This window comes from Lutjanus erythropterus, chromosome 1 (genome assembly GCF_056507025.1).
Source record: "Lutjanus erythropterus isolate fLutEry1 chromosome 1, fLutEry1.hap2, whole genome shotgun sequence".
Classification (NCBI taxonomy): Eukaryota; Metazoa; Chordata; class Actinopteri; order Lutjaniformes; family Lutjanidae; genus Lutjanus; species Lutjanus erythropterus.
Window position 1 is genome coordinate 45,985,719 of NC_139317.1, and position 26,399 is coordinate 46,012,117.

Sequence of the window (26,399 nt, forward strand, 5' to 3'; positions counted from 1 at the left end):
AGAATTCACCAACAAATTGGGAATTAGACTGTTAATGATAACAGATAGTGATAATTTTTTGGTTGGACATGCACTCAGAAAATGATACCTGGCTCTGATAAACATGAAACAATATAATACTATTTAAATAAAATGTAACTGAAAAAGTTTAAGTTCATTTATCCAAAAATGTAAACATGATGTGAATATGCTCAGTATAAACTGGATGTAAACAAATCAAGTAAACTTATTTACCAGATCATCTAAGGAGGCTGTGCATCACACTCCAACAAAGTTTATGTATATTTGCATTCATTTAATCAAATCTGACTTGAGGTATTTGATTTATTAACTCAACATTATAGAAAAAACATTGTATTAAATGCAACACTTTACATTAAACTTCTGTAATAAAATTACATGGAAATTTTCCATGAAATTAAAATACATACATCTGAAATAACATTTTTTCTAGTTAAAATTCCAAAATATAATTTTGACTCATCAGATTTGAATTATAGATATCTATTTCCATTTGTGATATTTGTAAAGCAAGAGCAGTTATAGATATCTACAAGAAACATTGTCACTAGTAAGAATTAGATTGTTAATATCAATAATTAATATTCTGACTAATGAGTGCTGAGCTGAAAATATCAATAACTATATGTTGACTTGGAATTATAACAAAATCAAAATTGAATTATAGATCTGTCATTAAGTTTTAATAGAAGTCGATGGTAAAAGCTGATTAATCTAAGTAACAGGTATCTACAATGAACATTTTCACTCATAAGAAATTAATTGTTGATAGCAAGAATTTCATTCTGACCGGTGAGAAATGAATTGTAGATATATTTACTTAGAATTGTTACCAAAATTACATTATGCACAGTGTATGTTTGCTAGGAATAGTCAAAAAATAACTGCAGATATCTAGAGTTGCTACTGATTAAATGTTGAAAAGATTTGGTGTGTAACTTTCCACAATAATAAATGTTTGTCTACAATGAAATGCAGTTGTACTCTCATTTAAAAAGTACAATATTACAGCAGTTGAACATGTGTAAGTAATGAAAAGTGGTTTTGGTGTAGCGTGCACAGTTGAGGGGCAAGTACTAACCCAAATGATATGTCAAGTTGAAGTTTATGTTTAAGTGTCTGTGTTTTAAAGCATTGACATTTTGGTTGAGGTTTAAGCTCCGTCAGCTCAGACATAAAAGAAGAAAGCAAAGTGTTAGAAATGACGTGTTCATGAAGTCTCACAGAGAATAACTGTGTTAAAAAAAGATCAGTCTTTTCCACATCAGATCTCTAACTAGTGTAATTCGATCTGACAGTAGATGATTCAGAGCCTTCCATGCTCTCAGACCTTTTGTCTCTGTGTCTGTGCAGGTGATGAGATCCTGGAGCTGAACGGAGAGTCTCTGCATGGTCTGACTCATGATGAAGCGCTGCACAAGTTCAAAGTAAGACAACTACCAGCAGTGTTCCTCTCAGTTCAGGGTGTTTTCTAGTAACACAAATATGACCTACTGAACCAGATGTATTTATTTCCAAATCTGAAAACAGAACTCGGCTTCACACACTGACTTAGTGGAAGAATCTGCAAGGCACTGTTCACCTGGGAGAATATAGATCATAGCATCATGATGATCCAATAAAGGGGAGACAAAAAACACCCAGTAGTTAGACTTTTTTCCTGTCGAGGCGTCTTGTAAATTGGATAACTGACAAAGATTCAGACATCTTGTAGTGTTTTATTGACGGTGCTTTGGCCTGTTCTGTACTGATTATTACTCTGCGCTGAAATGTGATGGTTGAATAAAGAGCGGGCTCTTCCAGTAAATAAGTCACTGTTCTTTCACATTTCATACTTTGTTTCTTGAGCACTAAGTTGGCTGATGAGGCAGCAGCACACTCCTTCTAAAAGCCTTTATTTAGAACAGTCACATGGGACTGACTATAGGATTTACAGTAGCTGTGACCAGCTACTGCGGTGTATGTACATGCATGCATTCACACACGCACACAACCACTTTACCTACATGGCTAAAAGTTAATAAAGGGGGTGTGGCCAAGGCATAAGGGGTGAGGCAAACTGTTACCAATGAACAAAACGAAGCTTGCTTAGTCCAATAATACCTCCAACAAGAGTCTGAGACAAACAGCACAAGTCACACATTATAAGAAAACTAAGAAGTGCATGATGCCTCCTGTTAGAGTCTACAACAAATGGTTCAGTAGTTTTGCCATGTTACGTGAATCAATTTAAAGGGATAGTTCACCCCAAAATGAAACTTCAGTTATTATCTGCTCACTCTCGTTTAATGTGAGGTCAGGTTTAGTTTTTATTCCACAAAAGACTGCTGGAGTTTCACAGGAAAACATTGCTGGAGAATCTTCTAAACAATGGAAGTGAATGGTGACCGGTTGACATGGCAGCAGATGGTATGGCCTGATGAGCTGGCAAAGAAACCAACAAAAATTATTAATATATTAGAAAATTGCCCCTTGAACCCTACAATGTGAAAATGTATGTGCTCCATCTAAACAGTGCATCAGATAAATGAAATAAACTGTGTCATGTGGATATGAATTGTTTGGAGTTTGGCTGACTGCAAATGAAATTAACCAGTGCACTGGAAGTGGTGAGGTGAGTGTGTCTTTGTGTGTCCCTGGCCATCACATGGCTCATGACAAACCTTTCAACAAGATCTTGTGTGAATTTGTGAATCCATTTAAAAGTTATGCACCTTTTTGTGATAGGCCACTCACATTACCACGCCCCCTTTTAGCCAAATGGAATCAACACACACACTTGACCTCCGTTCTAAAATGTCAGCCTCCCAGGGTGAAAACTGTGGCCACCAGAGAACGGGGAATTTTGGTCAACCGAGCAACTGAATGAGTGACTTACAGAGCTGCTGGTCAAAGATGAAAATGTCTTTTAAAATGTGTTTGAGCACTAAAATTACGTTGTTTACTGGAACAAACAAGGAGTCGAGTTATTTAAAGTGGTTTTCATCACTCGCATTGAACTGTACCCATTTCAAGAAGCAGTCCTCTGTAAAATAACAGGAACACAAAAGGTTGTGGTTTATTTGCAGAGGAATTGTGGTAGAAATTAAGTTTAACCACTGAATCTTCCTCTGGAAGTCCATAAAAAAGGAATTTGTACTTGCAATGAAAAAATCTGTCTTCTCAACATGGTAATACCACTAACAGACTTCCTGTACTAACCACAGTCTGGCCGGCCTCTGCTCTGTATGCTTTGTTTGTGGGCGTTCCAAACTGCACATTATGCAAATGAGTGACATACACTTTTTATTATTTAGTGCATCTTGTGCTTGGTTCATATTCCAAAATAAAACATGTGCTCAATCAAGTTAACACACTAAATTACATTTTCATCACTAACTAATATGATTTATGGGGATCTATTGGCAGAGTGTAGCAGAAATTGAATATAATATTCATGAATATGTTTTCATTAGTGTATAACCACAGGAAAATAAGAATCATTGTGGTTTTGTAACCTTAGAATGAGCCCTTTCTATCTAGAGATCTCGTTTTGGTGAGTCCTGCAAGCTCACCACTAGATGCCACTAAATCCTACACTCTGGTCCTTTAATTCAGATGTTAAATGTGTTTTTCTTCGTGCAGCAAATCAAGAAGGGCCTGCTGACTCTGGTGGTGAGGACCAGCCTGCGGGTGGGGGCTCTGTGTGGTCAGGCGCAGGTGGCTCAGCTGTGCAGGTCGCGCTCCCTCAGCTCCACCACAGGCATGGCCAGGGTCAGTGCCGACATGGGGGACTACAACTACCTGAACAACAACACAGTGAGCATCCCGGGTCAGCCTGCTAAACCCCGGGACCGCATCATGATCGAGATCATCCTGCACAAAGGTCAGTCTGAGGGGGGCGGGGTTAACATTAGTGATGTTTATTCAGATCTTCTTGAAAATACGAAAAGATTCCACCAACACTTTTTCATTGGAAGAGTTGATTTCTCCTGATTATAAATAGAATATCAGAGGTTTATTATTTTTTCAGTAAGACTTTCAATGATGCCCATCTCATGTCAAAGCAGTAAGACTGTGCTCTGATTTACTTATAGCACTGTATAATTCTAGTTAAAAGCACTCAAATATTTATAATACTTTATAAGGATAATCATAACACATTGCAAATCATTTGATAATGACTTATGAGTTCGAGTATCATAATAACTCATCACTGCTGTGAACTTACTGACATTTTCTTTGCAAGACTCATAGTCTATCATCCATTCTTGAGAACTGGGACAAATTTAAAATGATTAATTGCATTCTTTAAGGATATCTATATATGAAATGTATGTAATTTATTAAATAATTTTGGTTTGCTTTTTTTAATTTCTAACCTTTCTCTGTGCCAGAAAACAGTCTTGTCCCAAACAAGATTTCACAACTTCAAACTATTTAAAAAATGTGGTAAAACTACCAACACCTACTGATAATATGAGTATAAAAAGTGATATTATAATCATCTTTGTTTGAAAATATATTTATTTGCACTTAAAAGTTGTGAAGTTGTAAAGATTTATGTCAACTATACCCTAAGGACCCCTGTCTCACTTCCTGGTTTAAAAAAGTGTGAATGCTGCTCAAGCACTGGTTAACTTTCTATTTTTTGACAAATTCATCAATAATATTTCTATCAGATGTGTCTCAACCATAACATGTAAACTCTGTAGTCCTTCTAAATTATATTGTATTTTGGTTAGCATCAAGGGAACTCTGAGACACTTTAAAAAATAAAATGGCTGCTCACTGCAGCTATGCTGTGAAATGAAAAAATGTAGCATTTAGTCAACTCTGTGAGACGTCAAACTGCCTGAGTCAAACCTCTTTTCTTAATTCATGGATATATACAACATGATAACACACCGGAGGGCCAGAGTGTACTGGTAATCCTGCAGATAGTGTCATAAAAAGTGTACCATTTTTTCTTTACTTAACTAAATAAGCAACTTTAAAGGGATGATCCAGAAAGTTAATGTTGCATTGCACTGGGGGTTTCTCTAGAGAGATTTTGTTTAAAATGATCAAAAGATTTTTTTTAAAAATGGTCCAAAGCTTGGATCCTACATTTCCCATGGGGCAACCAATAGCATCTTTTGATGGCATCCTCTCTGCCTGGTAAAGTCCTTGTTTGTAAAACAGGTTTTCTGTCTCTGTCTTCACAAGGTTTTCAGGTTTGTGTAAAATCAATTGGGTTCTTCTGAATACATCACATGGTCATTTGTGATAGTCCTTTGTCATTATGTTTTATGTTTTATTGACTAAATTATTGATTGATCAATAAAAAATTAAAGTTAAATGATGCTCTATTAAAGACAGTTGGTGCCTGATTTCTATGGTTCTATTATACCCTGTTTTATTGTAGGTAAGCAAAGTAAAAGTTTATTTATATAGAACATTTTAACACAAGTCACCAAAGTACTTTACATCAATACAGAGAAAAGAAAAGAGGACCATTGGGGTGTAAATCCTAAATATCTTTTGACGTGAGTCAGCCACCTTTAATGATTTATCATAATTCATAATATCCTTATAAAAGTATGCTAATAAATATTTATCTGCATGTGTCATTTCCCAGAGGCTGGTGTTGGTCTGGGTATTGGACTGTGCTGTGTTCCATCAGCTGACGGATGTCCAGGGATCTACATCCACACCCTCTCTCCTGGATCTGTCGCACACATGGATGGTCGACTCCGGTAAGGACAAATCACCATCAAAATACCTACAGTAATAAAGTGTGTGAAGGTGTTGTTAGGTACAGCCTGTGGTATGGTGTTAGGTTAAAAGGTTTTTCTTGTCTGTGTTTGTCTTTCCTGAATTTTCCCTCCATCTTTAGGTGTGGGGATGAGATCATGGAGATCAACGACACTGTGGTTTACAACATGGCGCTGAATGACGTGTACACGGTCCTGAGCCAGTGCACACCGGGCCCAGTCCACATCATCATCAGTCGACACCCCGACCCAAAAGTATGTGCCGCCTCCACCTCATTTACTGTAACCAGTGCAGAGCAGATTTATGAGCTTTAGAGGGCAAAGCCTCCTCTGGCTCACTGTTACTGCTGCCTCATGGGTTCAACTGTGGGTCCAGAATCCAACAGGTTGGACTGCAGACTCTAACTTGCCTGTCTGTAAATGTGTGTGTGTCTTAAAATGGTTCTGGGACTTCCTCCCAGTGCATGCTGGAGAGGGAATAAGCAGGGATGACGAATAAATGATTAATAAGGTGTAATGGTCTCAGTGACAGGCAGTAATTGGCTGAAGTGATGCCCTTTACAAAGTTATGTAACACACATTCACACTAGTATAACTGTGGAGTGGTCATTAGTGGAGGTTTAACGTTGTTGCGCAACTTTTCGGGCTAAATAAATGTAAAAAATTGACTGAGTCTGCAGCCTGCTAGCAGCACAACACTGCTTCAAGCTAAATGCTGACATCAGCATGTTACCGCGCTCACAATGACCGTGCTAATGTGCTGTTTTCTAAAGCTGGATTTATAATTCTGCATTGAATGTAGGTACTCCTACACGTACCCTACACCTTAGCCTGATGTGCACCTTCCCCAGAAATGTACCTACACATTGCAGCGACGCAGACCGCAACAACTATGTTTAGTCCACTTCCTCGTCCATGTCTCTCAGCAGCTGGACAGTACGACTCACCCTCTCTCTGCCTCGGTTCATTCAGAGGTCATACAGATCATATCCTCCATCTACTCTCTTTATTATACTGCAGTCATTTCTGTGAAACACACAAAACTATAACACACCCGTGTCTATAATGCATTACAAAGCATCAAACATACTTATAATGTGTTATTGTACTGTACATGTACTGTGGTTATAGCTTTGTATAATTAAAGTTATAAATCATTCACAATGCTTTATAACAACAATCATAATACATTATAAAAAAAATGTAATAACATTTTAAGGTCAAATATCATTATAACTCATAATTGTTGACCTTTTATGACAAGAATCATTGTGTATTTTAATTCTAATAGTTGTAATTCATTATAACCATTTTATCATCATAATCACTTTTATAATGCATTATAATGTATTATAAAGCATTATTAATAGTTATGAGTGTTTAGAATTAATGTTATTCATTGCTATTAGCACAGTATAACACGTTATGTATGTTAATGATGCATTATAATGCATAGGCGTCAATGAAAGTTTTACCAAAGTAACTGTTACTCAAAGTTACTTAAGGTAATTGTTGCTCCAATGCCAACATGACATGGTCAATTTTGGTTGCCATTATTTGAAGTACTTCAAGAAAGTAGTAGAAAGACAGTGTAACTGCAGAGCAACACAGACATGCCAGTGCACAAGTATAAATGTACACAACAGCACAGGCCACTTGCACTTGCATAGGCTATGACTTATGTACAAATCAGCCTAAATAGGTGTAATGTTTACCATGTTTATTTCATAGTTTAACATATTAGCATGCTAACATTCACTAACTAACAAACACTAATAATAAGGTACAGTTGAGGCTGATGTTATAAGTTTTACAGGCAGGCCTGTTTGGTCATAAACCTGGTTTATGGTCACATAGGTCAAACATTGAATTCATCAAAGTGTTTCACAAATTAAATTTAATTAAATTAAATGATCTGATTATGGCACCAGATGAAAAGTCCGGGAGTTATGTCAAGTTAGTAGTAAATCTATTTGCTGTCCAGGAACTCTGACTGTTAATAAAACATTTCATGGCAATCCTTGGATTGTAGATATTAGTCTGGAATGTCCAACTGACTGCCACTGCAATCCTGAGAACTATGCCACTGATGTGGCTAAAACATGTATCGTTTTTGACAGATTATGTCCATGTTGTTCTTTGACTGAAGCTCCTCTGTTGTTTGACTTTTTCATTCTTTACACTTACTGAAATAATTAAGGATCAACCTATTGTTGTACACAATAAGACTTTAAGGCAGCATTTCTAAAAACCTTCTGTTTGAAACAATGCAAGTTAATTACAAATCAATCAGATTCCTTTTAGAGAACACAGACGGACCATGGCCAGAATTTATAAAATTCTGAGGTCAGGTGTCCAAACTTCAGAAAAATCTACACACAAGTCTTATTTTCCCTCTGCTGGCTTTGACATTGTTTCTTAAACTGCCTTTAGCATGTTGTTGTGTGCTGGTGGTTTGCCTTTCACCTAAAACACACACTTTTTGTCCCCTGCACCCATCATCTGTGAAACAGGCCCACCACAAGCCTCTATTTAAGGCCCTCAGTTATTCTGTTCATATGCTGCAACTCAAACAGATCTTTAAAAACAACGCTGTGGTTTCTGTCTGTCATTGGCTGATGTGTTGTTCCCTTGTACCTCTCCTTCTTGACCTTAACAAATTTAAAATGTGAATTGCGCTGAGCTTCGATACTTTTCATCATCCTGATTCATACACTGACATTCCCGTCCTCTGCGCTGTGTGTTGCAGGTCTCAGAGCAGCAGCTGAATGATGCTATCGCTCAGGCCGTGGAGAACAGCAAACTGAGGAAGGAGAAGAGCCAGTGGAGTATTGATGGTGAAATATGACTTTGTTCATTATTCATTTTCCACAGTCACATATTTTTATTCAGGGTCATGACTGAGTGAATATTTTTCTCATGAAGCATATTCACCCCATTTTACACTTCATGGACTATTAATGTGCCAATAAGTGCTGAATCTTATGCATTTTTTTAAATTAAACAAATTGGTAACGCTTTATTATAAAGGTACAATTCATATACCTCAGTAAAGCTTAACTAATGCATTACTTATGATGATGTAGCGCATAAATTAATGCAGGATATATCCTGAAATCCTGTGGCTCACCACTATCCAATGATCAAATCACTTCATGTGATCAGTACACACTTAATGGACTGTCAGTTAAAGAATGTTAATTCACAGTTACTTTTTGCATTAACTAGTATGCATCAAGTTACATTAAGTTTATTTATGTTATTGTCTTTATGTTTGTTATATTAATGTTTGCATCTGGCCACCAATTTGATTAATCTATTTAATCTAACTGGAATGTAGCTAATTTGATTAAAGATAAATTAATGCAATAAGAAATGGTGAGTTTAGATTCAGATTCAGATCAAATTTATTATCCCACAAAGGGGAATTCATTCACAGACTGATGGCTTGAGAAATACATTTTTATATCTGCTTGTTTTAATTTTTTCTGTAAATTAATGTAGAATGAAGGGGATGGGTTCTGCAAGTTCTGTCCTGTAAGACCTTTCCTGTTTTTTGGATGATGAGTTTGGAGTACAGGCTGGTTGCACATGTTACAGAAGACACACAGATAAGACCAAAATGAAAATCACTCTGCAAAACTGTTTTAGTGGTGAACAACAGGAATTCATACTGTATTAATTCATGCATCAAATCATTATAAGTCATGCATAAATTACGCATTATATAAGTATATGATGCAATGATATATATTTGCATGACATGCAGCAAAGGGCCACAGGCAGGAGCCGAACTCACAGCCGCTGATTCACACAAAAGTTGGCTTTGCAGAAAGTTTGATCTCCCACGGCTTTAAGTTCTTTGTGAGGTTTACACTCCAAAAACACTGGATTCAAGACTTCTCATACTCAGATGCATTGTTCATCAGACCCTGCTTTGTAAGTTTGTAACTCAGTCTTTCTGTTACAAATTTATAAAACTGTCTCTCAGCGCAATCCAAGATGTCCTTAATGAGATCATCAGTGTTATTTTATCATTTATCAGAAATCTTCCTCCAAAAAAGCCACAAAAGGAAAAGTAACTCACAGACTGAGTAGAATTATTCAAGAAGGGTAAATGTACTGAGTTTGTGGGTGTGTGTGTATGCAGCACAGTTCCATTCAGCATTAAGATCAGTGAGTTTTCATGTGACAGTAAAGTCATTACAAACACTAATTACACACAACTGTTCTCTAGGAAATGCATATCTACTTTTGATCATTATTTCATTATATTATGATATTTTTTGAAGGCACATTATTCTGCTTTCGGCTGCTGTTAAATGTCCTTCCTGTGCTGTCTGTGTCCAGGTTCTGCCCCTCCCCCTCCTTGCAGCTGCAGTGATTGGCAGCAGCTTCAGTCAATCACTAATTAGACCTTCCATATTTTTAGAATAATTCTCATATTTCTGTTTGTGTGCCAGGACTGAGGAGACTGGAGTCCTGCTCCCACAGCCGGCAGAGGTGTGAGCGCTGTCTGGAGAGGAGCTTCAGTCAGCTGACGGTCCGTCGAACACAGAAGACCATGACCCGCTCCTGCAGCGACAACACCAACGGCCACCACCACCACCACAACCGCTGCCTGACCATCCACAACCTCCACAATATGCACCACAACCCGTCTGCCCGCGTCCACAGCCTGGACGCACCAAAGGTAACCCAACATCACTTAACACCACCATTTTTTCTGTAACCTCTCAAATGTCGATGTAGAAGTTTCTTGATTGAATCTATCAGTGTCTCATCTCATCTTGTCCCGCTCCTGTTGAGCAGACTGTGACAGAGACCTGGTCTGACAACAGACTGTCAGTGCCTGTGTATCCTGATGAAGACTACAACGTCCCGTACAACTCTCCCGCTGCCAACCTGTCCACTCAGCAGGCCCTGGATCTGGCCTTCAGGGGCAACAAGGTACCACACACACATTTCCTTCCTCTCTTCCTAACAAAGTTTTTCCTCACCACTCACCTTATCTAGTGCTTGCTCATGGTGGGAACTATTGGGTCTTTAAATAATAATACAGAGTGTAGTCTAGACCTGCTCTACATGAAATATCCCTTGAGTTAGGCTTGTGCAGTATACCGGTTCATACGGAAAACCGGTCTTTATTTTTTTTTATGATATTAATTTTTCATATATCGCCATACCGGTGAATAGCCCAAACAATGTCTGGAACGTGCACGGCTGGAAAGTGTTTCAGCGGGGACCCATTTCACTGCTTTACACCAACACCACAGGCGTGCTGGCTTGAGCGTGTGCAGTAGGGACGTTCCTGGCGACAAATTTCCCTGTAGATTAAACGCAAAATTTAATTTAGACTAGTCGACTAGTGTAACACTAAGAAAACACTCAGAATTTATTAATTTATAATGCTAAACACTGTCCGAAAAAAAATAGTGTGTATTAAGAGCCATTTGAAGCCGTTAGTCACAGTTTACAATCGCCAAATCGTACTTTAAATGCAGCTGAAATGCGCAACACTTTGTGCTGTGCAATACAAGCCTTACATGTTAATGTACAAAACATGACAACAACTCACTAAACGCTTCACCTTTTCAGACTGAAGAGCGTCACAGTGTCTGCAGGTAAAGGACCCAGAGCTAAACGTTAGCTTCCAGCCTGACACACAGTGTGGCTAACGTTAGCAGCTAGTAGTAGTAGCAGCAGCAGCTCCGCTTGCAGGTTTATGTCTGTGTCTGTGCTTAATGTGGTCACGTTTCTCCAGTCGAGTGAATATATATCAGCTTATTCTGTCACAGTCTACATTCATCAATCTGACTTTGCTGATATAAACATCCGGTGACAGAGCCGCAACCCTTGACTAGTGCCATGCGGCTGCATAAAATCTTAGAGGCAACAGACAACTGGCATCGTGCATGAATGAAATATTGATAAATATTTTAAATATTTTAAACTACTAGTATTTCTGGTGCCGACTAGCGTGGGTGGGGATGTTTAATTGTATAGTCGTCCATGTGATGGTAACCATACTTTGAAGGGGTCATGCTTTTCTGTGTCTGGACATGAAAAAAAACATGATACAATCCTTATGACAGTAAAATGGGCTATTTAAAGACAATCAACTGCAGTAATTATGTTCTCAGTAGAAGAAAATGTGGGTAAGAACACTGTTGAATGAAAATAAAAATACCGTCAAATACTCTGTAACCGATATGATAAAAAAAAAAACAAAAAAAAAAAACGTGATATGAAAATTTTGTCATACTGCCCAGCCCTACCCTGAGTAAATAAAATTTACATGACTTGACTTCCTTGGTATTTTCGCCAGAGCAGAATTGTTAGGGTAAACTTTAGGGTGCCATCTAAAAATGCAAAATGTTCAAAATGAATTATAATAAGTTTGTTTGCCTGGACGTTACCTTCAGGCAACATTGTACCACTGTGGAATAGACTGTAGAATGAAACTGTAAACACATTTATGCAAACTTTACATCAACAATCCATCAAACGAAACTATCACAATCTTTACAAGAAGACAGTGAGTCACATTTCAGTGTTTGATCGGTTGTGTTAAAATTAAATGCTTGTTTTCAGTTTCCTGATGTGTGTCTCTCCCAACAGACGGGATGTTGTCGTATTGCTGCCAACTTTCATTCACTACTTGTGAGTTAAAATAAAATAAAATAGTTATCAATGTATTTCATACCCTGTCTTATATTGGATGAACGGTATATAAACCTAAATACACAATGCCAAAGTGTTATGGTGGAATCATTATAGTATGGTGTTATTTCAAGGCGGTTTTCAACCAATTAGTTATAAAATAAAGTACATTAAACAATTAAAAACTGGACTTTACTCACCTATGAATCTGAATCAAATTTTTCCAGATTGTAAAATGACAGAAAAAGACGCTTTCAGACCATTTGTGTGATAAGATGATGGTGCTGAACCAGGTGAAGAAGGCTGCAAAAAAAGGACTCCATACAAACTCTAGAGAATCATCTGACAACTTTAAACACTGTTATTAGGCTTAGTTCACACAGCAGTGAAATGCGACCCAAATCCCATCTTTTTGCCTACATGCATCCCAGGTCTGATTTTTTTTTTATGACCGTGTGAACAGCTCAAGTCACATGAAATCTGATTTTTTTTAAATCCGACCTGGGTCGCTTTCAGAGGTGGTACTATATCAGATACATGTCTGATATTTTGCAACGTGCCCACCGTCTGAACAGTCATGTCGGGTTTAATGCGAATTTTATGTCACTCTAGAGTGACTAAGTGACAATCGTCACAATTGTGAAATGGATATTTACAGTATTTTAAATAGTTAAATAGCCGATGTTCTTCTTTTCCACTCCCTTCAGAAATAATTGCGCTAAAATGTTAAGAGTTTTTCCAATCCGTTTGGCTGTGATAGTAGATTTCAAACAGAGTGACATAAGGGGGTGCATTTCAAGGCAGGGGTGCATTTCTCGGTGCAACACTGTAAAAAGTGTGCTGCACGTGATGTCCTGATGTCTTTGTTATTGTTTTTCTGTGCATGTTCTGTTCTGGGCCGTGGACTGATCACACGGGAATCAATGTAGGTCAAATATAGGTCACATTTAAAAAGTAATGTGAACTGCAAAACAAAAAAATCGGATCTGTGTAAAAAATTGGAATTGAGCATTAAGACCTGCTATGTGAACTAAGTCTTAGTTTCCTCCAGGTCCTGCCTCATTTTGAAAGTATTGCACCATAATTAGGGAAGTGCTGTGTGAGTGTCAAGGGCTAAAAATGGCAACACAGTACCATAGAGGGATGTTCAAAGTCTTTCAGTTTAAGCAAACTTAGCCCAGTCATCCATTCTCTACATCCACATACCCTGATCACGTTCATGAGGTAAAAGACAGGGACAAGCTGCTATGACAGGTCTCCTACAGGAATGAAATACTGAGCTTGACTTAAAGACAAAAGTCTTTTAAATTCTATATTGCAACAGCAGAATTGTTTAATACTAAATGTTTTACTGAAAAATAAGATTAGTACCAAGAGTCACCCAGACAGACCAAACAGTTTCTCACAGACCATCTGCACCAGAAAAATGAGCCAATATGTTTTCTGTGCAAACAGCACAGTACAACCTATATTTCTGTTTATTGTTCAGTGGCAGTTTCTTTTAATGAGAGCAACATAAAGAGCAATAAAGTCAGCATATAGAGGAGAATGGGTGGATGGATGGACTAAACAAACGCAAGGCTTTCACTGAGGAGGCCGGGGTTTGAAGGCTGTGTGAAACCAAAAGTCAGCTTTTACTTATTTTAAAATTTAAGTTGCTAAAGTTACACTACACACATCACCTGTGTGAGCATATTTGCCAACAAATTGTCACACCTTTTTTTTCTTTGTCATTATCACAATCCTTTTCTGGTGCTGTACAGCCTGTATAAACCCTCAGAGCTCAGGCCGGCTCTGTGTACCACAACAATACAGCTACACCAAACCAGACTGAAAGAAGAATTCTAGTTTCTCAAGGAAGGGGCAAGCATTTTATAATATATGCCATGTTTTCTTTTTGGGCAAAAATAAATACATGAAAGAAAACTAGTGAGTAAATCTCTGGCATAAACTAATATTAAAGTTCAGGCCAGAGGATCAAATCATTCTGAGTTGAATCCACGACCGCTGCAGAGGACTCACAGCCTCAGTAATTAGGGTGAATGCTCTACCAAATGAGCTTCCAGGCAACCTAACATACTTACTTTTACCCAAATTGTGATCCTTTCCCAAATATACCCATGTAGTTTTGGTGCCTTAATCTGACCGCAGTGTCTGTTAAATGTCACATGACTTACATCAGGTCACTTTCATAATGTGCTTAAGGTCCCATACAGCTCCCATACTCTCCAATGGTTGTATCTGTGTTTTTCTGAGTTATTGGCAATCAACTGATCATTTAGGTATGAGGATGGGATGGCTATTCATCAGTTACTGCCCATAAATCCTCATCCACTGGTTCTGTCTCTGTCTACATGTCCTCTGGTCTCCAACAGACTTCACTTCAAATGGCACAGAGGAAGAGTTTAGAGTCACAAGTTCATACCAAGTTTGGTGTATACAACAATTAAGATAACGGACATCTGACTTCCTGACATTAAACTGTTCACTCTTAACCCTAAAGGTTTCTCCAGTCGCGTGGCTCATGGGACACATGCCAGTGAACGTGAACTGCTGTTAGCCAGACACTTGAACTTTACCATTACTTTGTATATTATTGTATCATCTGTAAAGTGTAGTGATAAAATGTGTGTGTGTGTAGTCCACCTGCAGGGTGAGAGCTGCTCCACGTCGGTACTGCTGGCCTCAGGATGTGACCAGTGAGGAGGGTTATAATGGGGACTCCAGTGGCTCCAGTAGAGGATCCCCAGTTCGAGATGATGAAGGACTGGAGCCCTCGTCATCACACACCAGCTGCCAGGTACATACATCACTCTGAACACAACTGCTCAACAACAGAGGGAATTATTAAGTTAAAGAAGCTTTAAAAATGGTTCTCTTCTGTTGACCAGCTAGTGCTTGGTGAACACTTCTTCAAAAAGCCTTTATTCTATTTTCTATAATACATTTATATTTATGACCTTTGACTACACAAGTATAGAATTTGAAGGTACGCTGGTAAACTGACATTTGACTTCATCTGATTGTTTTCAGCCATGTTTGCTAACTAGCAACTAGCACCTTCTGCTGGTGTATAACTACATTTTAAATTATATTTGATAAGAACCCTGGTATTTACTTTAACAATCTTTGGTCCTAAATTTAATGCAGATACTCATTCTTACTGCATATGCAGATAATGCAGATAAATAATGTAACCCCTAACATTTAATTTGAAGGGGTCTGCATTAGACTGACATAACATCATAGTAACCATGACATAACACCTGTCATGAGCACGAGGTAATCAGTTTTTTAATTTTTAATGCAAAGTTGACATTGTTTGAGATTTCTTGCTATCACAACTTGACATTAACCAAGACAACAAAAACTGTCAAATACTTTGTTATGATAACTTGACATTAACCAAGATACCATTACTGGTTAATGTCTTTGTTATGACAATGTGACATTAACCAACACAATAATGTCTTCATTATGATAACTTGACATTAAGCAAGACAACATAACCTGTCAAATGATTTGTTATGACAACCTGACATTAACCAAGACGATATAACCTGTCAATGTCTGTGTTATGACAACATGACATTAACCATGACAACAGTGTATTTGTCAGAGACTGTATCTGGGTGATGCTTCTCAGTGCCTAATTTGTTTTTATCACACAGTGCCTGAGTTCAGTGCCCATATAAGGATGCTGAAAGTGTTTGTGAGACCACAGAAGCTGTCACCTCTGTGTGCATCACAGTGTTTTTCACTTCCACTCTGAGTTCCATTTATGAAGCATCAGAAGAGACGACTGTCTTTCTCAGTGTTTCTGCTCGTACTAATCATGTTTCCCTCACTGTACTAATCTTCTTCTCCTTCACCGCCTGCAGTTCTTCAGCAGTATTTACAAAGCCCTGCGAAACATCCTCAGGTTACTCTTAAGGAATGTATGTGATGTGATGTGGCTTCAGTGTTTTGCTGATGACAGCATGCTGAACACGTATGGCTTTTTATGAATCCAACATAAAGCTGTCACTCTAGTCAGAGACATTACAGAGAATGGGGCAATCATTTTAATGAATGTACAAACTCTTATAAACAATGTATTAAGGAACCGGTGTGTAAGATTTAGGAGGCTCTGTTGTCAGAATATGTCAGAAATGGAATATAATATTTATAAATATGTTTACATTAGTTTAGAATCACCTGAAAGTAAGAATCATTTTATTTTCTTTATCTTAGAATTGGAGCCTGCTGATATGTTGGTTGACTGATATATCAGACCAGTATTTACCTATTGCATCTATTTTGGTCTATATCAGTATTGGCATACACTGATCAGGCATAACATTATGACCACCTGCTTAATATTGTGTTGGTTACCCTTTTGCTGACAAAACAGCCCTGACCTGTCGAGGCATGGACTCCACTAGACCCCTGAAGGTGTGCTGTGGTATCTGACATCAAGATGTTAGCAGCAGATCCTTTAAGTCCTGTAAGTTGTGAGGTGGGGCCTCCATGGATCGGACTTGTTTGTCCAGCACATCCCACAGATGCTAGATTAGATTGAGATCTGGGGAATCTGGAGGCCAAGTCAACACCTCAGACTTGTTGTTGTGCTCCTCAAACCATTCCTGAAACATTTTTTGCTTTGTGGCACGGTGCATTATCCTGCTGAAAGAGGCCACAACCATCAGGGAATACCGTTTCCATGAAAGGGTGTACATGGTCTGCAACAATGCTTAGGTAGGTGGTATGTGTCAAAGTAACATCTACATGGATGGCAGGACCCAAGGTTTCCCAGCAGAACATTGACCAAAGCATCACACTAGCCGTTTCTCAATATGCGTTCTTCTCTGTTCTTGTGTTCTTGTGTTCTTGAGAAACGTCATCAGTCTCAGTCCAAGTACTGTTCCAATTCAAAAGTCTGCATCTCGCCAAGTACAGTCAAATACCCGGATGTGTTCTTGCCCCGCCCGTTTTATCGAGGATGCATCGGGTGGTGACTTGTGTGGACTTGGGGCAGCCACGTATCCCAGAATGCATTTCGTAGCAACAATGGCAGAGGAGAGGACCCACAACTTTAAGTTACAAGTGTCGAAATACTACTGTTTTAGTACCATGGAATGCAATTTTAAGATTATTTTATGCGAGAATGTAGACATTAAAACTTCAAATCTGTGGTCGATTCATCACGATAGCACATAGTTTAAAATTTGCTCCGACGTTTTCGGAGATGTGTCGTCCTGCTAACGGGACGGCCAGCATACCTCACCGGCTAGCAAGATGACCGGGCTGATAGCATACATGTTACCCCGCTAAAACAGCCTTATCCTGGCATGACCTTTTGAAATTGGCCGCTGGCTCTGATGTCTCTATAGTAATAAAACGAGATATAATTCGTTTTCCGCACATTTAAACCAAAAGATACAGGGTTGTGTTTTATATCATATTTTGTTTTATTTCAAATATACATTAATGGTGAAAATAACTGGAAGTGGGTAAGCCAGGATGAGCTGAGATGGTGACATCATCAAGTACGCTACTGTCCCAATAGCAGAATGACCGTCCTGTGTCCTCCCGTCCTCGAGAGACTGTACTCCCAGATCGAACTTGCTAAGTCCGAACTGCCAAGTCCGTAAATCCGAACTTGGCGTACTTGGTATTTAGAAACGCCTACTGCCTCCGTCAGCTTGCCTTCTTCCCATGGTGCATTCTGGTGCCATGTGCGACGCACACACACCCAGCCATCCATGTGATGTAAAAGAAAATATGATTCATCAGACCAGGCCTCCTTCTTCCATCGCTCTGTGGTCCAGTTCTGATGCTCACATGCTCATTGTTGGTGCTTTCAGCGGTGCACAGGGTTCAGCATGGACACCCTGACTGGTCTGCAGCTATGCAGCTCCATACACAACAAACTGTGATGGACTGTGTATTCTGACACCTTTCTATCAGAACCAGCATTAATTTCTTCAGCAATTTGAGCAACAGTAGCTCATCTGTTGGATCAGACCACACGGGCCAGCCTTCGCTCCCCATGTGTATCAGTGAACCTTGACCGCCCATGACCTTGTCGCCTGTTCACCGCTGTTCCTTCCATGGACCACTGTTTATACTGATGGGTCAATTTAGATACTGACCACTGCAGACCAGGAACACTCCACAAGAGCTGCAGTTTTGGAGATGTTCTGACCCAGTCATCTAGCCATCACAATTTGGCCCTTGTCAAACTCTTGCCCATTTTTCCTGCTTCTAACACATCAAGTTTGAGGACAAAATGCTCACTTGCTGCCTAATATATCCCACCCACTAACAGGTGCCATGATGAAGAGATAAGAGAGAGTGAAGAGAGTGTTATTCACTTCACCTGTCAGTGGTCATAATGTTATGCCTGATCAGTGTCTATGTTGTCTCATATGCACAGATATGAAAACTTAATTTTTTTAACAAAACAAAATGCAGATTGTGTTTATGTGTTAACTTTATAGGAAGCATTTTATGTATATTTGATCCTTTTTCTTAATCCAGGTTCAATAAAGGGCCAATACTTTGCTCTATTTGTGTTTTTTTTATTTATAATTATTGAGAAATATTGGAGAAAGTTGACTGTTTCAGTGCCCTGATGATATTTTGGACATCTTTGTTACAAGTGTCAACCACTTTTGAGGCATCATTGTAGAAAAATATATGTTTATATATATTCTATATGCTGTATATTATATTCTATATAAAGAATATCAACAGATATATTGATATTAACATTTATTTACTCCCTAATATCAGTATCGCCATCAGCCCCAAACATCCAAGACCAGTCAAGGTCTTCTTAGAATGAGCCCCTTATATCAGCAGAGGGAGTGGGTCCTCCTCCATGGAGTCTGTAAGGTGTATTCAGTTGTTTGTAAACTGCAACCTTAGCGCTAGATGCCACTGAATCCTTCACACTGGTCCTTTAATAGAAAATAGTTCATCCAAAATATGAGGACCACTGTACATAAATCAGTTGTGTCTTCATTGTTCCTTCCTAGTTTTTCTTTTTGTATGCACCCTCAGTGACCAAAAGTATCTGGACAGTGCTATCCATTTACTTTAGTGTAATTTTCCTCTGGAGCTGATTTTCAGCCGGTCAGGATGCTTCTGCAGCACCTTGAATTATACTCATTGATGTATTTCAACATTAAATGCCAAGGATTTTACAGTTCCTTGTCTCTACAGTTCCTTGATGCAGCATGGCAGCTGCTGTGTGTAGATAAAGAGTTTTAGTCTATTAAAAGAAAAACTGATTCTGATCTCTTTACTTAACTTTGCTGCAAAACAGACACACTACTTCCTGTGTGGCACTGAACGTTGGCACCGGATGTATATTGTGTGCTGCAGAATCATCTGATATGACTGTGATTTCTAGGGATTGCTGGGCTGGAGTGTAATGTTCAGCTGTACACATACTTTTAGTCATGTAGTGTAAGTGTATATGTCTGCTTGTGTATAAGTGGCCTTGAAAACTTATTCAGGTGTTAGAATGAATAAAAAGTGCAAATGCATAATTATTATGCATGCTTTTCATGAATCTGTGCATGTGTGTGCTTGTGTACATGTCATGCAGGCAGTGCATGTTGTGTGCACATATGTGTTAAATGTGTTAAACAGGGATGGAGCCCACCAGAGCTGATGCTGCAATCCATCGTACTTGTACATGGAGAAGTGCAATGGAATGCTCATTCACGTTGGAAACTCTGGCTGGATAAATCTTGATGTCATCTCTGACGTCACAACAATACAGCAGCACACACACAAGCAGCAAGCTGAATGACCTTTTATAAATCAGTTTTTACTTATTTTACTACTTTTTATGTTGTGAAACGTGATAAACTACTCTGATAAATCACCTGCTGTAGATGATTGTGAAGTTTACAGACTTGCTGTACAAACATCAGTTTGCCACAGGCGTCCACATTTTCCCAAGCGCATGCACGTATTTAGATTGGAAGTTGGGAACTATTGATTAGGGCTGAAAAATATATTAAAAAATATATATAAATAAAAAAAATAACTAATTGCAATTATATTGACTGATATTCCAATTGCGATATGATTTGCAGTATTAGAAGGAATGCAGATTTTTACATAATTATCCTCATATTCATTTAAAACTTATCATTATGGGGGCGTACCTGCAGCTCAGTTGGTTGAGCATCCGTCCCCTGTGCTGAGGCTGTCAGTCCTCTTCAGCTGCCGCTGGTTTGACTCCTGCCTGCAGCCCTTTGCTGTGTGCCATCTCCTCTCTCTACCCTCTTTCTGGTCTCCTCTTCAGCTGTCCCTGTCAAATAAAGGCAAAAAGCACATAAAATAATCTAAAAAAAAAACATTATGGTGTAATTTTTGCAAGGATCTGCAAGTCTGTAAAAATATGTGTAGGCCAGGACATTTCTGCAGCATGATTTAATTTAAAATGGTAGTTTGACACACATTTTGCATTTAACACATTTTTGTGCCCCCTTCGATTTGAAAATGGCTGTAGGTCATATTGTGATTTTGATAAATTTTCGATTAATTGTTCAGTTGTACTATCAACTTCCGATTTGCACATGAGCTCTGCCTCCTGACGTCCAAATCGTCAAACCACAGCTCCGTCTCCTCCAGTGTTAGATTTGCCACGTTTGCCTTGAAACATCTGCTTACAGACACTGTCTTACACTGACCAACAGATGTAGAATGCGGGCTCTTTTTCTTTGACTTTATTAAATAAATGTGCCCTCCTTCCTCACAAATCCCAATTCAACTCCTGCTTCACACTTGTTGCTGCTGAGATTACGGGCCTGTTACTGACTGAATGTAAGCAGCGTTGTGGACGAGTGTCTGAACGGAAGCAGGGTTCATGATTGCACCTCTCTGTGGTCGCTGGTAGAGAAGCTGCTGTGACACAACACTTCCTGTTTGTGTAGCAGGAAGGAGAACGAATAAGAGAAGAGTCACAGGGGAGCAAAGACACTGCAGCCTGCACCGAGGACAGACTATACACAGGTAGGTGCTATTACCTGACATCTAAGAACCTGAATGCAACTTCAGAATTAGCTGATTAATTGTGCAGTTAATTCAATAATGTGAGACTGCTGTGTGGTGGTCAGTGGATAAAATTCAATCAGGATGGAGTTCAGCTGGGCCTGCAGCAATGTTGATGATCACCAGTTACACCAAAGTTATCAGGGATCTTTGAGCAAAAGCACAAATAGTTAATGCAGTACTTTTAACTTCACTTGAAATGATCCTAAATTATATGATGATGACCAACTGTGGCAGTTATGACCTAAAGGTTAGAGAAGCTAGTGACTGCTTGTGACAACCAGCAGGATAAATCTGGGTGGGGAAAGTGAAAGGCAGCATTTGCCCCTCCCTCATCACCACCACTGAGGTGTCCTTAAGCAAGGACTATAACCCCGACCGCTCCGATGGAGCAGCAACTGGCCAGCAGACCAGACTGTTGTGTACCAGGCATATGATGATCAGGGTGTTTCTGCAAAACAGAAACTTCCTCTTAGAGAACTTTTCCTGAATAAAAAAAAAAAATGGTTGGCTTGACAAATTTAGACACCACACCCAACAGTGTGCAACAGTGTCTTCACCCAGGTGACAATAGGCACATGGCAGCTTTTTGGCTATTCACACCAGGAACTACATATTGCGGCTGCACTTACAAAGTATGTCGCATACAGTATGCAAACTTGGCTGCAACATTATTTTTCCTGGAACTGCAAAGGCCAAACAAACCTCTCTGTGGGTCAGACAATGTGACAAATAAGCTGCCTTCGGAGAGTTAGCCAGAAAAGCATGCTTGCTTTGCATACTACAAAATACAACTGAATGTAGTAAAACATCTTGGTAATTTTTACATATTGCATTTTGCATACTGTATATTGAGACATAACATTTTGTAACGCAACTACAGTCTTGTTTTGTTACACCCCATTTGGGTTTTGCTAGTTTGGTGTAAATGTGTTTAAATGCATGAAATAAAATGGTATGTAAAACTTGGAGCACCTTTAATAAGCACTAGTTAATAAAAAGATAATAAAATGTATCCATATTTTGTTATACATTTGTTAGCAGTTAACTATTTATTTATTTAATTTTTTTTAATCCTTAACAAGTGCATTAGAAATAATTAATAACCTTACTAAGCCCTGTTCACTCTTATATATAGGCATCTTTAAAATGTATAGTTAACTGTTCGTAAGGTCTTGGTTAACTGCTAATGAATGCATAATACATTATGTAGAAATCTTAATAAAGCAACAACAAAAGCTTAGGGAAGGTTTAATAATGACATACTACAGAAGTTAAACAAATGTGTTTGTAATGGTGTTATAAACAATTATAAGAATATCATAGGGCTTTTATTAACATTCTTAAGAGCCTATGAACTGTTAAATTTCTCACAAGTGCTTATAAATGTGTTGTAATTTCACAATAAACATATTTAATATGCTATTATCAATACTTATATAGTCTTATTAACACATAGTAATGTTAATAAGCATCCTTTAAGGGCCTTATTACCTATGTAACGCTTATTATGAGCACCTTAATATAAAGTGTTATCAAAAAGATTTTTTTGAATTGAAGAATCTTTGACTTCATAACGCTGTCATGATAATAGCACTAACACTGGCAGAGGCCTGCATGGTGACTGTTCCACCCATCATGTGGTTCACAGTGTGAATGCAGTTATATCTGTTTATGAGTATGTTCTATGAAATACATATCTGATTGGTCTCCTCTCCTCTGTGTTGTGTTACAGGTGATCCATCAGCTGTGCTCTGCTTTCAGCCGAAGAGAGGAGCTCTGAGGAGACAGGCCCGTATCGACTCACATACCCAAGAGCAGCATCAGGATCCCTGGGTTCGCCTCTCAGACAGCTCCCCCGAAGAGCTGCCTGAGATCCACCACCATCACAACAGTCATCACCACCACCACCCCGCTACAGACAGGACACAGCCTCCGAAAGTCCACAGCCAGCCAGCAGCTATGAGTGACGAAGAAAATGCCCCTGAGCTCAACGGCACAGCCATGGAGGCCCCTTCAGATCCCCCGTCTGACATGCCCCCTGAAAACACATCTGAATCTCCTCCAGGAGCGAAGAAGGGGCCTCCGGTGGCCCCCAAGCCTGCCTGGTTTCGTCAGAGTCTGAGGAAGATTCGGGACGAGGACCAGAAGAAGCAAGATAACCCAGGAAACCAGCGGTCCACGGTGGGCTTCAACAGAAACTTTGGAGTCCGTTCAGCCTCATCCGGAGCCAACCTGTCCATCAAACAGAAGATCCACTCGTTTGAGACATTCTCCAGTCCAGAGGGTCCGGAGAAGGGGAGCAACAGGAGGCCAGTGGCCCCTTCCACCTCCCTTCCTCTGGTGGAGAAGGAGTCCAGGAGTCACCCCACCTCACATGTGGATCATGGGAAGGGCAAAGATGAGATCCCCAAAGAGATCCAGACAAACCAGTCTGCATCTGTCAGGGAAATGGTGTCTGCTACACCCTCTGCTGTCCCTTCCTCCACCTCTGAAGCTTGTAGTCAAACAACAGCCAAGTCCTCTGAAGAAGAACCTCCCCCCGTCCAGTCCCCTACATGTCCCGCACCTTCTGACACCATTGGCACTGATCTGGACTCAGTGATACACGATTCAGTCCAAGACTCACCATCCAAACAGGAGTCTGAGTTGAACAGAGAGGATCTCAGCAGGTCCACAGAGTCCGAGGTCCCTCCTCCTGTGACATCTGTGAGATCCAGTCAAGCTGAAGGGAAAAGTCCTGCAGAGGGGATGGACAGGGATGGAGAACAGAACCAAGGAATGCCTGTGAGCACAACTATGAGTGCTGCATCACCTACGGACAGTCAACCCCTGAGAGGCCTGGAAGGAGAGAGTTTAGGGAGAATCCTTGCCTTCAGTAACCAGGTAACGTATGGTAATGTTCTTCATTTGTCTCATGAATGTTAATGAAAGAGAAACTCCAGTTTATTATAACATGGGTCTTAATTTAGTAGTTTTGACCATCACTTCACCAAAGCACTGAGATCTGGGAACATGACAACACTGCTGTAACAAATTCTGATGGGTCAAGAAACACAAGCAGTCAATCATACAGTTGTAAACAAGCTACAGAAACAATATATCCAGATTATCTTTACCACTTTATTTGGAGGTAAGCACACCCATAATATTATTATACATTTTAAAACCCTTTATTGCGAGCCAGTTCTCGCTCCCAGTGCATCAAATACAGCAGCGTGGTCAGTGTCCCTTCAAATTATGACACTGTGGGAACCCTTGTAGCATAATTTCTGGAAGCGTACCTCTAGTGTTAGGCCTATGTTTTAATGTGCTATCAAAGTCAAGAGACATAGTATAAAGTGTCCACATATATAGGAGGTGGAGTAGATGGATGAGTCAAACAAACACAGGCCTTTTACCCAGGAAACTGTGGTTTGTGTCCCCTATGAAACCAGAGCTTAATATTTACTTCTATTAAGGTGCAACATAGGGCTGCGACAATACAGATGACATTGGATGTTGGCCTTATCATGGGTTTATTTGACCACGTCAAGATACAATAGAAACAATACAATAGATAGTTTTTTACAGTTTGTCTCACATCATGCAGAGTCATGTATCATCAGAACACTTGACAGGAGGACGCTACATCACATAAGCAACGATGTCAGTGTCACAAAAGCTGTTGTTCCAGACACTCAGAGTCTGCATAGTAAGCGTGCCACTGAAGGACACTGAAATTCTTTAACAGATATATACACAAACCTCAGTAACATTTTAACTAAAACCATGATCTCTTCCTGAACCTAACAGGTACTTTTTGTGCCTCTGTTTTGAAAGTCTACCCTGACATTACATAGGCTATTTATTATGGCTGTCTTGACTGCAGAGCCCTGCATATGCAACACTGGTGCTAGAAGTGTACCTACAGTGTCACAGTTTGAAACGTAGGGTCAAACACCAAGCTGCCAAATTTGACAGGTTGGGTGTGAGTGTTGATATGGCACAGGAAAACTATGTGTGTGCATCATTATAGTTCTATACACTGTGTGAACTTTGAGTCACAAGGTATTCACTGCACAATTTGACATGTTTCAAACTTGATATAGTACAGTATAGTATAGTACAGTGATGTAGTTGGTGTAAAAGAAGAACTAAAGGCTGTTTCAGCTTTGATTTCTGGTCTCCTCTGTCATTAGGCAGGGGACATGCTAGATGAGTATTTTTGTCACCAAAGGTTGTGTTTTGGTCAACAAAGTAATAGCTACAGACTAGTGAAGAAAGGGTGATGGGCATCATAAGCTTGTGCACATTGCATCCTGGTGCATGTAGATCCTGCCAGCACAGCTGCAATGTAGCACACACTGAATTTATTGCTTCAACTGACTTCATTTACCATCAAACACTGAGTGGACATCCACCTAAAAATTGTAGAATTTTCCCTTTAAGCAGTTATCTTAATGTCTCCTCCAGTGTTTGCAGTGTTGGGTATAAACACACTCAAAGCATTCATTGAACATGCTCATATTTTTGGTGGACGGTGAAGTGAACGGATCATGAACGTGAGCAACCTTCACTGCTGAGAGAGATAATGACGTGATCCTCTGTCTGGTCTCCCTCCTCATGTCCCTGCTCTTATTATGTATTTTGGGGCATTCAATTTGTACTGTAAAGTCGAAATTTCGGGTTCCCAGTTGGAAATTTCAACAGTGAACAGGTGTTCATGTTTGCTGTAGTGTAAAACAGTCTCAAATTGTTGTGAATTGCTGTTAATAAGTATAGAGTATGACATCATTATAAAGACACCAACCTCCTAGATAAAAAAAAAAAATACAAGAAATGAACATGAACTAGTTCATTTAACTAGTTCACAATTTAAAAATGTGAACGATGAACGTGAACTAGTTCATTTTAATCTGTGTGAACTGAGCTTTTAAAGTGTGA

General features: G+C 39.3%; 1 protein-coding gene across 4 annotated transcripts in view; it reads left to right on the top strand.

Annotated features, from left to right (window-relative positions):
• Nucleotides 1–26,399, top strand: part of il16 (interleukin 16) — a 68,224-nt gene that overhangs the window by 31,159 nt on the left and 10,666 nt on the right. For 2 of the 4 annotated variants that reach the window (XM_084722297.1, XM_084722305.1), the window contains exons 11-20: nt 1,375–1,448; nt 3,646–3,886; nt 5,621–5,738; nt 5,879–6,011; nt 8,506–8,593; nt 10,220–10,449; nt 10,569–10,706; nt 15,061–15,219; nt 21,356–21,434; nt 23,209–24,359. In XM_084722297.1, coding sequence (XP_084578423.1) covers nt 1,375–1,448; nt 3,646–3,886; nt 5,621–5,738; nt 5,879–6,011; nt 8,506–8,593; nt 10,220–10,449; nt 10,569–10,706; nt 15,061–15,219; nt 21,356–21,434; nt 23,209–24,359 — 2,411 coding nt within the window. The remainder of the gene's footprint in view (nt 1–1,374; nt 1,449–3,645; nt 3,887–5,620; nt 5,739–5,878; nt 6,012–8,505; nt 8,594–10,219; nt 10,450–10,568; nt 10,707–15,060; nt 15,220–21,355; nt 21,435–23,208; nt 24,360–26,399) is intronic. The other 2 variants (XM_084722314.1, XM_084722320.1) reach the window with 1 other exon arrangement.